The 18,922-nt window shown below is 40.3% G+C and overlaps 1 protein-coding gene across 1 annotated transcript in view; it reads right to left on the reverse strand.

The window, feature by feature from the left end:
- Positions 1–18,922, reverse strand: part of LOC119794301 (metabotropic glutamate receptor 7) — a 195,090-nt gene that overhangs the window by 7,129 nt on the left and 169,039 nt on the right. Inside the window, exon 9 of the mRNA XM_038301790.1 lies at positions 9,550–9,796. Within this exon, the coding sequence (XP_038157718.1) occupies positions 9,550–9,796 (247 nt within the window). The remainder of the gene's footprint in view (positions 1–9,549; positions 9,797–18,922) is intronic.

Genomic DNA, 18,922 nt, shown 5'->3' on the forward strand with positions numbered 1-18,922 from the left:
GAAACTAAATCATGCATTGGTTTAATTGATTGATTTAGAATTTGTTTCAATGCATTATTTCAGCATTCTATTGTCACGGTCTTGGTTCTGTTATGTTTAACTTTGCTCCATGTTTTCTAGTTTTATTGGTTTAATTCCTATTTAGTTGTATTTCCTCTATATATATGAGTTCTTCGGTTTTTATTTGTTCCCCTTTGTTGGCCTCTTGTGTTGGTCTCCTATTCCCTAGCTCCTTCCTAGACTGCTCTCTTCACACCTGCTCCCAATCTGCTCGTTAGTCCTCTCTTTGTTCAGCCTACCATAAATACTCTCCTTGTGCAGTTCCTCAGTGCTGGTTCCTCATCTTACTTCGTCTCTCCTCGTTTTACATTTCATGTTGGACTTTTGGATTCCTGCCTCTGTTACCTGTGTTAATTCATTGAAAAAAAAACTGCAAGAACTCACCCCTGCTTCTCAGCCTCTGCATTTGGGTCCTCAAACCTGGTAATTTATTTTTTTTTAAACTATTTTTATTTCTAATATCGCTTCCAGCAGTTGTGTCTGTGTTTTCATGGAGCCATAGAGGATTAATGTCAGTGTATTGAAGAAAATGTTTTGTATTTACACTGTTTTCTATCATTAGTGTGTAAATGACTTAATTACTAGTACTATTATTGCCTTTTTAACATGGGTTTTATGGTTTATTCATACTAACTGGTTAATCCACCCCATAATTCACCTGCTTCTGAGGTTTGCTGTTCAGCCCAGCAGGAAAGATTCTGTAACAACATGATTTGGTTCCTGTGAATCTTCCCTGTTGCTCCAAGCAGTATGATTTTAACGGCTAATAAAGGATGTTTGATGTTTCTTTTAGGTCTTGAACTGAGCCACAGCAGAACCAGCCCAACAGCAGAAGAAATGACCTCACTGAGGTGGAACAGCAGGATTAAGCAGCATGCAAACTGTGTTACATGTTTGAGAGCTTCTCCGCTTTTATGCTTATGACTCCTCCAGCTACAAGCTAAATTGACCTCAGATTCTGTTAGATTTAAACATGGGGAGCTGATCCAGTTACTACAGGGGAGAATGAAGTCTCTAATTAACTGGATGTTTTACTGCAACAGCAGCGGCAGCAGCATCTCACTCTGAAACTGTTAGAAAAATCAAACCTTTAGGCTCAGAACATTTATCCAGTGAGAAACAAATCCCATGTTAACAAAATGTTTTAACAAAACAGAGACACAAAAACATTGTAATTCCATGACTCAGGAATCTTTGAGAAACTAGAGGATTTTCTCAAAACACAACCCAAAAAAATCAGGCAAAAACAGGTTCATCCCAAAGAAAAAAAACCCAAACCTAAGCTGAGCGGCGCTGCTCATGTGACCCAGAGCAGTGAGCAGTGAGGACTGTACAGCCTCCTATATTGGGAGAAACCAAACCACAGGAGCCAGTAGCTGTGGGCGAGATTCAGCTGGACACTTGCACTGCAAGAACAAAGGACACACTTTGAAGATCAGAGTGTACCTATTTTGGACAGAGGGGAGAGATGGTCTGAAACAGGGGTAAAGGAAGCCATGGTTGTGAAAGACAGGAAAAATGGAAATATTCTAAGCATTTACAAATCAGTCATGGAACTCATTTGAAATAAATTACATAAAACCTCCCATTCTGATTCAAAATACCAATCACGTAGCCCATGCACAATAAAAGGCTCCAACAATCCAGAAACACAGAAATTTTTTAACCAAACCATCTAATCTTTAAAATTAAACTAACAAAAAGATTATTTTCATTTGTACTTCATTGTAAATTAAGAATCCACGCACATTATAGTTGTGTTCAATTTTAGAGGCTGCATCCTCCAAGGACCCAGTCTACCTGGACTGGGTTCTTCGAGAACGCCACGCTGGTCATCGACCAAAGGATTTTTTCCATTATAAGAAGAGCAGTGAGGGATGGAAAACATTTCCACTAAGATTAGCATCTTACGGAGCAACTACTGTATTAGACTCCATCTTAACACCAACATGTTTGTTCCTGTTCCACCATCACAAAGATGAACATGGGCTTCTCTAGGATGAAGCTAGGAGGAAAGGTCAAAGATCTCCCCCTGGAGGTTGCAGTGCTGGGAAACAAAGGTACAAGGTACAAAGCGTCAAAAGCAGGACTGACAACACTATAGTGTTACATTTGTCAGTATATACCTCACTATAGTGATTTAGAAAAGTATACATTTCTCTTTTAAAGTTCTAAATTAATTAGACTGGCTCTGAAATGGGTCAGACGGCTGAAACCAAAGGGAGAGAGAACACGGTAGTGTCTCACTGCATGCTAAATCAACACTGTGCAATTAAACAAACAGAGATGCAACCTGACTGACAGCTTTCTGCTGCGCATCCAGGCCCGTGAATCAGGCTGGCTGGAGGAGGCAGCCTTTGAAATGTGCTCTAAGCCTTTGTTGTAGGAGGGATCAGTTTCTAGAGAGAGGCTGAGAGGCTTCATGAAGGGAGAATCAGAGAGATTTGGCCTTTGAAGAGCTGCTAAAGAAGAGCAATTTGTTGTTGGTGAATCAGCTGTAGCAGCAGAGAGGATGCAGACAGAGAAAGAAGAAGGAATGAGAAATCTGAAGTGCAGTGACTGAAGGAGACCAGGTTTCAAAAGAAGAGAAAGGAGAAGAGAAAGGAGTGTCTGACAGGTGACTCTCTAGCTCCTTAGAGGACATGACAGGACATGGAAAGGGCTGGTAAAAGAAGTAAAAAGTCCAACAGACAGGAACAGGACACAGCACACCAAAATAGACAAATAAATATTAGGTCCTGGAGACCTTGTATGACTATCAGCCATCTTTTATGGTGTGGTATGCTGGAACACCAGCTTAACTGCAGCTAAGACGAAGCTCATTAGGAGGGCAAGCTTTATTTTAGAATGTATCCCGGACACAGTGCAGGTGACGGAAGACAAAAGGATGCATCTCCCATCCCGTGCATGAAACTGTAGCAGAGCTCCTTCAGAGACTGTTGCATCCTAGAAGCACTAATGAGTGCTTCCTGAGATCCTTCCAACTGACCCACTAGGGCTTACAAACAGGTTCCTGTGCAGCTTACAGCAAATACTGTGCAAATGGATCACTTTAATGGTTCCTAAAACAGCTTGACTTCTGCCTGTAATCTACACACAAATATTTGCGCAAGGGGACATTGAGTTTAATGCGGAAATCATATATCTTTTATTACATGTGCAGGACATGTAATAAAAGACGTACCTTGGAAGTAATAATAACAACTGAACTTTATTGATCTCACTCTGGAGAAATTTACCTCTGCATTTATCCCATCCCCTTAGAAAGCAGTGGGCTGCCACTGTGCAGTGCCTGGGGAGCAGTGTGGGGTTAAGTGACTTGTCCAGGGACCCAGAGTGGAGGCTGTGAGGATCAAACCGGATACTTGCAACCTTCTCAGAGCACAAGTACACTTCACTTGAATCACAGGGACACAAATACACCATTTACACTAGCCTTTTGAAACCATGCCGATAACAGCCCGAGCATGGTAACCAAGATAACTGCTGAGTGTAAATGGAACACAACTAAACTGGACCATGCAAGACACAACCGAACCTCGCTAAATCTAGTACTAGCACAACAGTAGGGCTCTGCACAGTTCAGTTGTGGCTCGGTTCTTTGATAACAAAGAGTGCATGAGCAGACCGCGTCCTCTCCTATTTAAAGTCAGTTGACTCATTTTGCTGTTTTTTTTTCCGGGGTGTCTGGCTTTGCAATTCAGAGATCTCTTCACCTGTTCACAACACAAACTTCTCAGCTTATTACCAATATATGGCATCAAAAGAACATGGTGCAACCCGGGATGATGCAGAGACCAAGAAGAATGCCTTTTTTGCTGACATTCTTGAAACAATGAAATATCACTAATATAAACAAACAAAAGTTCCTGAATGTTATGGCCACGCTATTTTTGTTTGTGTGATTCCCGCCTTGACAGCTGTAGCATTTTGGACTGCCGACTGGAGGCAAGGAACCATGCGAGTGTGATGTGTTATCTGTTTTAGAAGACTAGTGTAAATGTTGCAAAAAACAAGATGGATGACTGATGGTTTTATCTTGAGGTTTGAAACCCAAGAACACAGGGCTGCTTGTTAGGTATGGTGGTGGTAGCATCATGATGTGGGCATGCTTCTCAGCCCTTTTTGCTGCAACTTTACCTCAGATTAACAGCTGTATAGTTGGAACTGGAGATATGGGACTTTACCTTCAAACTGTTGTAAATATGCAGAATGTGTTTAAAAGGTTGGTTGTCTGTTTGTAAAATTGTGAGCCTGCAACCAACTCTTAGGGTCAGAAAAGAGACATTTAGGAAAAATCTGAATCTTCATCATAAAGGAATGAAAGTTCCAGTTGCAGCTCACTGAATGGACTTGCATTTATTGTTGGAGCTAAAAGCTTTCAGGTCCAGCTCTGAAGCAGGAGCATATTTTTTATCTTCTGGTCTCTTATGTGATGTTTAGTTGTGGTCTCACTTTTATGAATTGTGAGTTCCCCTCCCTTTTAACATGTCCTGTGAACGTTCCATGAACACCTCCCCACTTTAGGAGTTGGTGGGATGAGGGACCTTCAGCTGCAGGCTTTATGATGCCTGCAGTAAAGTCTGAGGTTGAGCGGGTCAGACGTGCAGTTAGAGCACCACAGAAAATCTGTAAATCTGCCACTCCAACAGCCCTACAAGCTTCTCCTCATGTAAAAGTTATGAGTCAGTTAGTAAGGCGGCGATAAAGCACACCAGGATGGATATTTAACATTCGCTCCACACACGCCTCCTCCTCATCACACTTCCAGGAGGAAATGGACCAAGGTCAGACGACAAGGCACAAGCAGAAGATTCATTCTCTCTTACGTCCAATAAACAAAGACATTAGTCCATCAGGGGAATAACACAGAATTTGTTGACTTGAAAACCTGCAGCTGTGAGGCAACGTGACCATTTTTATCTGGGTTCCTTCTACCTAATTTCCCTTCAAGCGCTTCTGCTTGGTAAACTTGGGCAAAGAGAAGGAATGAACTACTGACTGATCTCTTTCTTATTTCCTATTAATGAGACATGTGATGTTTTCAGACTGTAAACGGTTCAAATGCACACAGATGGATCCATCCTGCAAACCCAAAGGCTTCTCCTCTCATCACAAATAAAACTTGTTCCTGCAATGACATGAAAGCTAAAAAGAGGTTCAGGTCAATTCATTAAAATCCCAATAAACAGGCACAGGTAATAAAATGCATAGTTGAACGCATGATGATTAAAATCTGGATGAAAAAAAAGGAAAATTACAGAACAACAGGTTCCAATATGGAAATATTTATGCCTCGTTTAGAAGAAACATTCATACATAAAAATAAGAAGATATATTTAATCTCTGCATTATTTAATATTAAGGTGTTAAACTACTGAAGAGTTTAGAAATACAGTGCAGTTTTAGCCGCTATCTTAAAAAATCCCCAGAAACAGTAGGATGACGTTCACAGTACCACATTAATAGATAATATTAGTAGAACCAGAAGTTATAAACCTCATAAAGCAACACAATAAGTTAATTATTTATAAATTATATTAGTGTTTGTGGTTGATGACAACTGTTACAGGAAAGCTAACAATGTCATTTTTTTTTTTTTTTATTTAAAGAAAGCATTTGACAGAATTGATCACAGTTTATTATCAAGGTAATTCCATTATTCTAGTGTAGGGGTCGTTCTAGAGTGAATAAAGAACTATTCAGGTAGCTGACAACAGTATGTAAAATGAGTGATTATCAGTCATCATGCATGGACATTGCTTCCTCCAAATTCTGAAACACTACATTGTCTACATCTGTGTCCATGTGTGCCGCTAACTGAAACACACGTTCAGTCAGAGCGTCCAAACGAAAAATAATAAAGTCAATACTTCTAACATTACATTGTTTTCAAAAACAGTTGCGGAATGCCTCAGCTTACTGATAACTTCATCGTAACTGCCCATCTTTGTTGTGACCGTGGCCGGTGGCATGTAGATTCGACGGATGCAGTAAAATGCTAACCAACCAATGGGCAGCAGTTGAGTCCCCTCCTCATTTGCATAATGAGGCAGAAATGCAGACAGAAATGTAAAAACCACAGGCAGAAATGAATAGCGGCGAAGAAATAACTAGGGTAGAAAAATACAAAGGAAGAATAGAACAGACAAAAATATTATAGCATGCACATAAATAAATACTTAAAAATATAAGTAATTAAAAAATAAAGTTGAAGATTATAAAAGAAAAAAAACAGTATAATTAAATTTCTACTTAGATTTATTTGTTTATTGTATTTTTGGTGGCAACTAATTCTATGCTTATTTATTTATTGAGCATTTATTTATTTCTGTATTTATTTTATATATTGCAGAGTCAGTCCTCCATAGTAGAGGTGTAATATGTAGATGAAATCAAATTCTTATGCGAATTATCGACTATAAGATCTGCTAGAAGCTTCACATTAAACATGTCCAGATTAAATTATTTAGATGCATTGTAATTCCCAGAGAAGCAGAAAATTTTCTGAACTATAAAGCATTTCACATTTTTTCCTGATAACTGATTTAACCATATCTGAGCTGTTGTGTCTGATATAACCCCTACAGGACATCCCTCAAACTACTATGCACGCTGCAGAAGAACGCTGTCAGGATAATTCATCAGGCTGGCAGTCATGACCACATTAATCCAATATTCATTCATCCCTTGCTTATATTCTCTGATTTGTTTAAACCTCTTAACTAATGCATAAAACTAGAAATAACAGATACCAGACAGCATACAAAACCTGTTTGTTGAGAGAGGGAGGGTATAATTCCTGAGACAATCTAAATTTTTAAATCTTACATGCATTTCAATAAATGGTGCTGAATTAAATCTGTGTCTAAGCAGGAGACTGAATAGGAAAAGGTTCAAACTGGTTTTCCTAAAACGATATCAGTGGGTACTCTAGATACTGTAATGCAGAGGTATCCAACACGATGCCCGTAGGGCACCAAGGGGCCCTCAGAGGGCCCTTAAGGACCATTAGGGTCTCCTTAAAACAGAACACAACAGAACAACCACATCTGGAGTTTTACTTCATTCTGTTTTCAATAATTTATACACTATTTGATCATATTAATCATATCGAGCATTTAAGCATTTATAGAGATTTCAAAATGACATCTAAAAAAATAGAATTGAAAAGAAACAATAAAAATATATTTATATTAAAAAGCTTGGTAACCTCTGCTGTATGGTGTATGCATATTTTTTTGCAATGTTCTGTGAGCTTTGAGTAATAATAGCATGAATAAAGAATAAATGTGTATATGTTTATATGTACAAAAAGTTATTTATTTGCTCAGCTGATGGATTTTTGAAGCAGTATGGACTAGTATGTTAAACAGGAATCTGGAATATTGCTGGTGTTATGGATTAGATGAAGGAGAAGGGGAATAATTAAACAAATTTTTCTTGTTTTCAGACAAAGCAATAAATTATACATTACATGACAATTATATCACATTAATTATAATATTTGCATATGGAATTTGTATTTTTTTTGTTGATTTGATTCTTTACTGCTTTTTTAGTAGTCTGTTTAACATAAAGTCTTTAATTAATTAATTTGTTTGTTCATTCATTCATTCATTCCTTCATTCCTTCATTCATTCATTAAATGATTTTGTAATTTGAAAACTATCAAATCAGAAGCCAAAAAGAAGCTAAAACAAACCCAACAAAGCCTCTTATAAAAGGTAATCATCCTTGACGTTTCTTAGAACCTCGTCTTTTGTCCTGTTCTTATATTATAAATTCAGTTAATAAAATTGCACACATCAAATGATATATCTGTGTTTTCTATTAAATAAAATTGTAACCTTGATTGATTGGTTTAATTTAAATAGCAATAATTTACACATGTTCAGAAGCATAAAAAAGTAAATTAATTGATGGTACATTGGATATGAGTTACTATGGCTCATTTTCTATTGAATAGTGCAACTTTAAACAACCAAAGATTTATGTTTGAAATCAGCACAGAAAATATGAAAGAGGCAGGCAGGTTTTGCACTTACTATGTCTCAATAGTAGCAGTAGATGTATCATATGTTACGAGTTCATTAAGCAAAAACCTTTTCTGTTAAAATGCATAACTGACTTGATGAATGATAAACAATGTGGGGATCCAAAGGAGCCTGTAATATATTTGGCTACTTTAAATGTGCTGGTTTTCTTTTTAATCGCTGTCAGGTGATGATAGAGCAGGTATTTAAAGCGGTTCATTCTGTACACACTTCCCTTTTGCTTGTAGATAGCTCTTCTCCAGCAGCTCTAGGAGGTTTGTAACCCAACCAATCAGAACAAGGTTTTCCCAGGCAGAAATGCTGGAATTTGCTTTGACTTTGGACCAGATCAATAATATTAATCAATAATTACCATCTCCGCCTGATCAGCTCGCCTTGCAGGTGTTCTGGTCACTTGCTGGTCCGGACCAGCAACTCACCCAGCTCTAATAAATCAACATGAGCACCCCACCCAGCCCCGCTTATTCCACCTTAATCATACAGCCTGCTTCTTTCTCTGTTTTAATAAACTTAATGTTTCCAAAAAAGCCCAGGAATGTGTTTTTGCTCTCAGCTTGAAGTCAAAACTTTAAAACTAGAGATGTTCTGCAGAAAAAATGTTGATGAAATCGATGCTGGAACATTTGGGGTTTTGGTTAAAGCACATAATGTCTGTAAGAAGTCAGTGAATAAAAACAATCCCTCTACTTCCTTTACCTTTAATGTCCAGAAACAACACAAAGATTTAAAGGAACATTAAATTAATCATAAGAATCAATTTTTATCACAGGGCCGCTGGGTTGCACCTCTGCTAACACAGCCAGAAAACAACATCCTGGTCGAGATCTTTCGAGATGGAGTAAGCATCATCTTCCTGTTGCATGCTCGGTTTAGCTCTACTTCAGCTTCCCCCAAAACAAGACATTTGGGTTAACTGGTCTCTTTAAATTTCCCTCTGGTGTGAATGTGTGTGGTTGTCCATTCTGTGTGTCTCTATGAAGTACTGGAGGCTAGGGCTGAAACAATTAATTCGATCAATCAGGATTAATCTTCTTTAAGGAACCTTTGGATATCTGATTATTAATTGAAAAAAAGTGTAAATATTAATTGTTTTGCAAAATAATTGTTAGTTGTAGCCCTATTGGAGACAGTCCCTGTGTACACTGCTGGACAAAACCTATGATTATTGCACTTGGTTCTGTTAATGGAAGGATAGTTTAACCAGCAACCAAAGAACATTTCTTCTCTTATGGTTGTAGTTTATGTTGTTGCCAATAGATGGCACTAAACCTAACAAAGTAACCCTTTAATGATCCTGTGGTCGGAGTATTGGCAGCGTAGGCAGTATGGTTTCACCAGGAACCTTCTGTATTCTTCATTTAGAACCTTCAATAAGTTTCTACATGAGTTCTAAGGAGATGACATTTGACTTCTGTGTTCTGTCAATACTCACTGCTGGGCTCCACGTTCTCACACAGCTCTGTTTTGGCCTCTCCGTTGGGCCGGTCACTGGCCTTGTGGGAGAGCCGGGTCGACATGGTGGCGGCGGTGACCACAGCCTTGAAGGATCGTTTCCTCTTCTGCACGTTGAGCTCAGGGTGGAAGATGATGATGTAGACTTTGGGCATGTAGAGCAGGCCGAGGGCGACAGAGGCGCTCAGGTTCATGGAGATGGTGAGCGTGGTGGTCTGAATGTAGAGCTGGGGAGCAGAAAGCAGAGGTTTAGCAGCTGGACAAAGCCTCTTAGTCATGAGAGAGTTAATATTCTTATGAGACAGTGAGTTAGTTTAAAAGCCTCAGTTATTGTTGCTTCCAACACCAGACACAGAAAAGCAGCTTGGGAATGCTTTGAACAGAGAAAGAACCAGATCAGACACAGAATAACATGTGGACTGGTTCTGTGAGCAGATGTCGGGTCTATTTTTTTATCTTCCTGCGGGTTTTGGACCCTCACCTACAGCAGAGACCCACAGCTGGCTCAGACGCTCCATTAATGTTTTATGCTCTGTGTATATTGGCCCTGCACCCAGAGCTGTGGCCCGCTGAACCCAATCGAGCGCCGGTACGGGTCTGATATGAATGCATAAAGAGGCCCATAATGGGCTTCCCTGCGTGGCTTTCTGAGTGCAGCCCGACTGTCTTTATGCGTTATGGCCATGCTGTCAGACTCTGATGTATGCTGCCTATTGAGAGGAGACACTGGAGGCTGTGGGGTGGGCTGAAGACCACTCACTATGTTAAAAAGAAAGTGCTCACATTAAAATCATGTTTATATCATTTTACTGTGGTTTAGTTATTCAGAACCCTCCCAGGTCTGACTCATATCCACTCATACCGCCACATTCAGACCATCATTATGAGGAAATGGTCTGATCAAAGTCACATCATCAGTTAGAGACTCAAGGATTATTCTGTTTTTAGCTTTTATTGAGGAAACATTCATCGCTGAGCAGCAGCAGATTCCTACACTGTGCTTTATTTACTTTTCAGATTTCCACCTCATCCATGAGGTTCTTTGCTTCTAATCCATTTTAAATCCTGTATTAGTAAGGAGAGTAAAAGCTGGTTTAAAATGATGAATGTCAAGCAACAGAAGAACAATTAAGCCAGCGCACATAGTCAGAGCATTTAATGCTGATGATTTTTGGTTGCTTTAATGATATCATGAAATAGACAGAGCCGAGTTGAAGTATTCACTCCCTACAGATTTCCTCTTTTTTTTTTGTCATATTTTTACTGGGAGTTATTTTCCAGAAAAGGGTCAGGTTGGATGGAATTGTTTTGTTTTTTTTATTTTATCAGGTTATCCTGTTTTCATGTTCAAACTAAGGTGTTCAGTGGGACAAAAACATCTGTAATTCAATTCAATTTGTTTATATAGCGCCAATTCACAACACAAGTCATCTCAAGGCACTTTACAGTTCAACCAGATCATACAGTCAAATTGATTCAAAGTTTTATATCTAAGGAAAACCAGTTGAATGCAATCTCTCACACTAAGCATGCTTGTAGCGACAGTGGAGAGGAAAAACTCCATTTTAACAGGAAGAAACCTCCAGCAGAACCAGGCTCAGTGTGAGCGGCCATCTGCCGAGGCCGACTGGGGTTCAAGGAGACGTAGAAAAAGCAGCAGAGATACAAAATGCAACTGTAAATGGCGGCCCGGTCCAAGAAAAACACAGCCAGGCAGTGTGAGGGATTGCCTTCGAGTAAATGAGGCGATGCAATCAGATGATTTTCCTTAGATAGAAAACTTTGAATCAATTTGACTTTATGATCTGGTGAACTGTAAATTGCCTTGAGATGACGTGTTGTGAATTGGCGCTATATAAATAAACTGAATTGAATTGGATGGATGGAGAATAACTATTTGTGTTTCTATGTGTGTGAAAAAGCAGCAAAAGCATTTTTATTTCGGGAGGGACTCTCTAAGCGATTCTAATCTCACAGAGCATCGATGAGGACGACAGAGAATGGGAGAGGCAGCAGCAGACACAGAGATCCTCCTGATAGGACAGAGGGAGTTTTCAGGCTGGAGATGGAGCTTCCAACTCCATCACAGGTCAAGTGGATCGTTTATCTTTTTAAGCTGAGCTGAGCTCTAATGTGAGTCACACAGTCTGCTGTCTTAAAGAAAGAGAATGAGAGGAGAAGGTCAAAAACACAAGCTCAGATTTGACCAACCAGCCCAGAAACAATTACAGCTGCTCCAACAAGATTTGATAGCCCTATGTGATGGACTGTCTGGATAATGTCTCATTTGTGGAATCCTCTCTGACCGACATTTTCTGACCACCCACTCCTGTCCTCGCAGCCACCTGCTACCGATGCTGATCAAGGTCTAAGCTGGTGGAATTAGGAGGCTAAGAACATTATAACCCAACAATAATGAGCCAAAACCACACCAGGGAGGACATTCTGTGTGGGTTCACTGAAAAAAACAGATATTATATACTCCTGGAAACAGAAGGCAAGAGAGGTGGAGCGCCATAATAAAGAAGAGCAGATTGGAACATCGGAATAAAGTTGTACTTTTGTTCAGAAGCAGATGAACATAAAAAAACGGATTACTGTATGTGTCCGATACAGAGACAGCAAGAGTTCTGTTAAAAAAACAAAAATTTCATGGTTTTGTTGATGCTTAGCAGATATAAGGTAATGGTTCAGCAGAGGGAATGCTGCTGCAGGTCAGCAGGAGGAGCTTGGCTCAGTTCAGAGGCCAGCTGAACATATGGAGGAACCTGTGTTCTCTGACCTACATCCACTCTACAGCTCTGGCTAATGCTGCACACCGCATGCATATGCATATGTATGCATCTGTGGTAAGAAAGGTCCAGCTCGGTTTTTGGCTACAAATAGGGGAAATCTGTCATGTTGAAGCCCATGTTAGGGTCCGTCTGCATCAGTCCTGCAGAGATTCTATTATCAAGATATGCGCTTTTTAAGGAAAATAAGCAGGATGCTTTTCCATGTTGTCAGAGACATTTTGGCCGTTTCTCAATATGTGTACTTGTGCGTTCTCATATGCTTGTGTTCTAATTCATAAGAACAGCAGACCGAGAACCCGAGAACGGACAAAGTCCCCGGATGTTGTTCTCGTCACTCCCTATTTACCAAGTGCATCAGAGCACAATTGTCCGTTCTAGAGATTGACAGCTGTCCCAGCATGCATTGCGGCAGCAGCAGCTTTTAATGGAGCACTCACAGATCTCAGTCTTAAATTAAAAGTTCTCTTTTCTGTTGCTGTTGTTAAATAAAAGTATGTTTTAAGTTCATTTGAGGCAAGAATATTATACTTTTAAAGCGCCACTATATGGTCAATTTACTGCGTAATTAAAAAAACAAATTTTGAAGCTGAGAGGACCGCAGCAACCAGCGGACCTCCGAGGGTAACGGCAGCCAGGGCTAACCTTAGCCCATCTGCAGAAGCCCTCTCTCGGCATAGCCGTGTGTGAAGTACCACTGGCTCTGATGGCAATTTTTTTGTTTTATTTGGCAAAATGTTAATTTGATTTGTGTTTATCTGACTTTGTTCATTATCATTCCCCCACTAAAAAAGGAAGAATTTATTATTATCTAGACACTATTTATATCAGGAGGTGAAATGCAGCTCTATACAAGCCAGGCATGCGGTGACATCACAAGTACACTTCTGTTTCAATTGACCAATATTTATACTTTGTGCTCCCGTTCTCACCAAGTCCAGACTTTCCTGTATTGTTCTAAGGAACATACTTGGCGAAGACACAAGTCCGTACTTGTGAATTGAGAAACAGGCTTTAAACTTTTGAAGTGAGTGTCAGAAACTCATGGTTACCATGGTTACAAACCCAAGTAAGAAATAAAAAATCCTGTCTTAAACCCAGAGTAACCTTAAGAATCCTTTATTTTTGCGTTTTCAAACAAAGAACAGGTCAGAAACCAGATCCTGAGGAGAATTAGCCTCTGGTTCCTGGAAGGTGAAATCTGAAGTTTGGTGATGATGGTGTCCCACAGGGCCTCCTTTGTGGTCCCTGGTGGATGAATGACTTTAGAGCCCAGATAGAAATCCCTGAGGTCATCCTCTTTGTTAGACTCCACCCAAAGCTTCACCTTCTCCAACCGGCAGGCAGAGAGCTCCACCATCACCACAAGCTCCTAGAGTGGAATCAGTTGACCTCTGAACTTTTGTGCTCAGTGATCTAAACCATACTAGAAATATTGTTCTGTAGGAGAAGCGGTTTAACAGAAACTAAATCGTCCCTTCCGGCATCACTGTTGGTCCGGACAGGACATCATGTTGAGATTTTCTATCTTTTTATTTCCTTTTTTATTTCCCTTTTTATTTCAAAACCCTAGGAGAATCCCTGTTAGAAAACTAAACAGCAGTTCTGATGGGTTGGGTATGGGAAATTATCTTTAAACACACTTAAATGACAGCAAGAAGTGTGTCGGTGCCATCACCTGCAGTGGAGTCATACCTGGACATGGAATGCAATACATCTGATTAAGTGATGAGTTTATGAATAAAACAGATTTTTGGAGTCCTGCAGACCTTAGTTGGAACCTTTTCAAAACTTTCAAAGACGTTCCAATCTGCTATGCTACCTCAGTGTTGAGCTGGTTATGGAGACCTGCTGTAGATGAACCCTTGAACTCCATGTCTTCAGACAGACATTGTTTTAATGCGTCATTGAGGTTTGGTACCAACTGTAAAGCCTTGACCCATCATGGACTGTGGAGTAAGACAGTCTTATTTGTCCACCAGGAGGTTGGGACATTGGTATGCTTTAATTCTAAGGCTATGCAGGGGCTGCAGGAAACTGGATTTAGGAAACTGTGGACAAAATCTTTCATCTTTCATCATTTCTTTGGTATTTCAGTTTTCTAATCTTACTGTAAGAATGTGTAACTTTGGCTCCTATTGTCCACAACTCCTTTAAAAGTTTTCTTTTTAATCTGAGTGTGATTTTCCTGGTTAAAACAAACCATAATCATGCATCTCTGCAGGTTTTATTGAAAGATCAAGTTGGTCTTCGTTATCCAAAGGGCCATGGATCAGAACCAAATGGCTGCCTCTTTTAAAACTTCCCGTACTTGTTTGATTACACAGTGGGTTCCTGCTAATTTGAAATGATTATAATTCTTTACATCAAGAATCATGTTAGAATAAAGAAAAAAGTGAGATGCTGTTTTGCCTTCATGTAGTAATTAGCAGCACATTTAATATTTGTAGAATAACTTTGAGCAATCAGACATCCTTTCAAAGGATGGAGGAGGATGAACTTTCTCAGGCAGCCGATAAATATGGCCGCATGAAGAGAACGTGGGAGGAAACCCTGTAGATATTAAAGTTCCACTCCAGTCTGGATTCTGCTCATCCACTTACAGTCATCACTTTAAGCAGAATATTTCACTCTGAAGGAGCTTTCTTATCTCTGGATGCTCCTTTCATTTATATAAACACCGCACATCATTACAGAGGCTTTTCTTTCTCAATTCGACCCACTTTTTGAGAAGTGAGAGGCTCACAGCTGCTGGCCAATCACAGAGCAGCGCAGCTCTCTGCACTCCCAGCCCTTGAACTCCTGAGACTGATTTAATCTGTGAAATGCAGAGCTACATCAGATAATTCTGCTTTACCTCAGCCACAGAGCGGCTGATATGTGCCTGCTTGTTCTGTTTGCAGAAAACATAACTGCTAGCTACTATTTAATCTCCTCTGCCAAATTGGAAAGGCATCAGCAACAATCCCAGAGAAGGAAAGGTTGCTGCCATCAACCTGGGAAGGATTGTGAGCCTATTTCCAAAATAAAGTCCATCTTTTTACATAAAGAAATGTTTGAGTTGTGGTTATCCATGCAGATTCAACCCAGAGTCAGAGCGTGAAGCCAAAGAGAATGACCAGAAAACCAAGCATATTCATTAAAAAAAAAAAAATAAATCTGTCAGCAGAACATACAGATGTGACTAACGTAGAGATGTTGGACTATGATGCAGTAAAGCAGAAGTGAACAGAGAAAATCAGGCTGACATCCCCTCTATCCATGACCTGTACAACTTTAGGGCTAAAAAAAGAGCAGCTAGCATCTGGCTGTTTAGAGCTGTACCTTTGTGGCAGTGCTACAGAGACATAATGGCAGAAACAAATCGACCCACATGAACTTCATGCTTTCCTCACAGCCATGCTGGTCAGTGTCTCCCGTGAGAATATTACTTTGCTTAACTTGGGTCACCAACAGAACCATAAAGCCAAACTGATCCACAGCTGAAGGTTTCATGATCTGCCCTGATAGCTCACCTTAATTACTCATGCCTTTCACCTGCTTAACTCTGTCAAGGTCCTAATTATCACTCACCTCATCCACCTGCCGTTCTCCCTTATATTGGGCTCAGTTCCAGCTATGGAGGCCAGATCATTGTTTGTTTGATTTCTGTTTGTCTCCTGTCCGTCAGGTCTATTGGTTAGATTTATTTCCAAGGTTCCTGTCCCGGTTCCAGTGGGAGATTACTGTCGAGCCCTTGTCTTCAGGTGAGTTATTTCCATAACAAGTGGTGAGAGCGTTTCAGTGTTTTCCTAGTTATTCTGTTTTCCTGATTCCGTTCCCTCTCACTCACTGACCCTGTCTGTCTCCGTCTGTTCGCTTGAACCTCGGTTGGACTCCGGCTGGGTTCTGCCCGTCTGTGTGTTTCTGTCTGAGCTTAATGCTCGACGCACGGGAACCAGAGTATCAGTTATTGGGCGGTGCCCCGCCCCCATCCTGCAGTCGCTACAGGTCCGTAGATCCACAGCAGCCCGCTTCAGTTCTGTTTCTGTCTTTATTTTAGTACGCATTTTGAACTTTCCTACTGACTGTCTCACCTTGAATATTGGGTCCATCTGTCCCGTTTTATGATAGGACTGAAAAGGCAGTAATCGAGGTGCTGTTATGACCTGGTCATGGTCTGGATCAAAAGCTGACTGAAATGACGTGGTGAGGCCTTTTAAAGAGAGGAGGATAAACCTATATGAACAGAAGAGACAGTGGAATAAAAACTGGACCAAAACTAAAGCGAAAGAATTATTAAGTCAGACAGAAACACCTGCTGAGAGTTCTTCTGAAGGGCTGTACATGCTGCACCCACGAGGAGGATAGGCTCTCTTAATGTGGAAAGAGAGCATAGAGAGGGAAGAAAGGTCAGGGTGGAAGAGGATATGACAGAAGAATGATGGTGGGAGCAATGGCCCAGGGAGCAATTGGCGTTAAGGGTCTTGCTCAGAGACCCAGATTGGCATTGGGTTTCAAACTAACAACCTCAGGATTCCAAGCCCTAGGCCCTAACCACTAGGCCGCCATTCTCACTCCCAGAAGGCAGGCCTGCATTCACAGACCTGCAGGATCAGAGGACTTATTTCCTCTACCTCCTCCTCCCTGACAGAGGTCTGAAGATCCCACTAAAGCTCCAGAAAGCTCAGTGCTTCACTGTTAGTGCTGCTGATCTCTGCTGTCAGAGGCAAAGCGCTTCGGTTTATTTACGTTGTCTGATTCACAGGTTACAAATCTGTCCCAGAGGGCTGTAAACTCTGTTGAACTGAACCGCCTCTGCTGACCTCAGAGCTGCTTTACTGCCTCACCGTTTACGCCTGTCAACCTAAAACCTGTGTTTGCTTTAGTCGGATTTTGACTGGAGCATTCATGGCATGTCTGAATTTTCGCTCAAAATTGGTTGGAGGTCTGAGGAGAACATGTGACCCGGTTGGCACGATGAGAATAACGTTTAAAAAAGAGCAGTCCAAAGGCATGCTGATATGAATCAGAGCCTCATTTCTAATTAAAGATGTAATTCTAGACGGTTCTGCTCCTGGATCTAATTAAACAGATCATTAATGGGTCAATGGTCCTGCTCCTTTAGAACTTTCCTTTCCTTTTTTGCTAGAATGTGGAGCATTTCCAGCATCCTGGTGATCCTGATAGATAAGACAGAGCAGAAGATGAATCTAATTATAGATAATATCTTAGAACAACAACCTGGTTCCAAACAGCTGAATGCAGGTTTTCTGAGGGAGAAGCCTTAGCGAAAAGGAAAATATTTCCATTAGCTAAGTGGAGGTGGCTAGAGCTTCTGCTGTGATGATTTCTTCTTAGAAACCCAGAACTCTCTGCAGAGACCAAAAATCTCATCTATCCCAGGAAGAGCCTGTTCTCCTAGAGGAGAACCAGAGTGTTTGCTTGGTGTTCAGGTTTCCCTTTTGGAGCTGGTGCAGCAAACTCATGTAAACTCATGAGATATGATCCATATTTCAGCCACGGCTCAAGTGGGGGCAATCATCCTCCAACTACTTCCGGTTTGCTTTGTTTTTTACACTGTAGTAGGGTGCAGTTGCAGATCATGTGACACATTTGATGTGGAAAAAGTATTTGCTTTGCAGTTTGATTGCAGTATGACTGTGAAACCACCTCTTTGAAACATTTTAAAAAAACAAAAGGACGTGAGTTTTTCCAAAATTGCATTGTTTCCATTTAGCTATTTTTTTTCGTTATAACTTCTTGCACCATTTGATGGTTAATGGAAATGCACCTTGTGACACCTAGCGTTTCAAATCGGAACAATACACGCACCCCTTCTCCCCTTTAGAGGTAACCAGGTCAAGAGTGACAAAGACATCGAGCAACTAAGATCAACAGAACCGGAGGAGTCGATTCAGCTCCAGAGAGTTGTTGTACAAACATTTTTGAAGAATTTTAAAGCTTCTTGGGTATTGCATTATTTGCCATCATAAAACAGCAAATGATGCACTGCAAAAACGATCAAGTAATGAGTAGAAATCTCTTTAATTAAGTGTATTTACCCATAATTTAATTAGATAAATAAGATGATCTGCCAAAGAGATGAGTATTTTTTCTTTTAAAATAAGATAATTAGAAAATATGGACTTGAAATAAGACAATGCAATTCTTTTTTTCTTATTTTAAATGTAAATTGTCTTGTTCCATTGGATAAGTGTCTCAATTACCCCCTTAATTCAACCAAAAATGTACTTATTTTAAGAAAAAATTACTGTATATTTACATCTTTGGCAGTGTTTTGGCAATCCTGGGAACACTGATATGATTGGATCAGGAACCAGGAAGTAAACACAGGCTACATCCTGCACCATAGCATGTTCATACTTTACTTTTAGGTCTAATTAAATGTGATTCTATAGAGGGATTATCAGGCAACGTCACTCTACGTCACTTCCGGCACCAATGCGCATGTCGCCTGCAGAAAGAGCCGCTAACATGTCTTGTTGTGCTGTCGGTTGCACGAACCGTTTTGATAAAAACAATAAAACGCGCAAGTTTTACCGAATCCCATCAACTCGC

This window comes from Cyprinodon tularosa, unplaced genomic scaffold (genome assembly GCF_016077235.1).
Source record: "Cyprinodon tularosa strain WSP-4 unplaced genomic scaffold, ASM1607723v1 ctg474, whole genome shotgun sequence".
Taxonomy (NCBI): domain Eukaryota; kingdom Metazoa; phylum Chordata; class Actinopteri; order Cyprinodontiformes; family Cyprinodontidae; genus Cyprinodon; species Cyprinodon tularosa.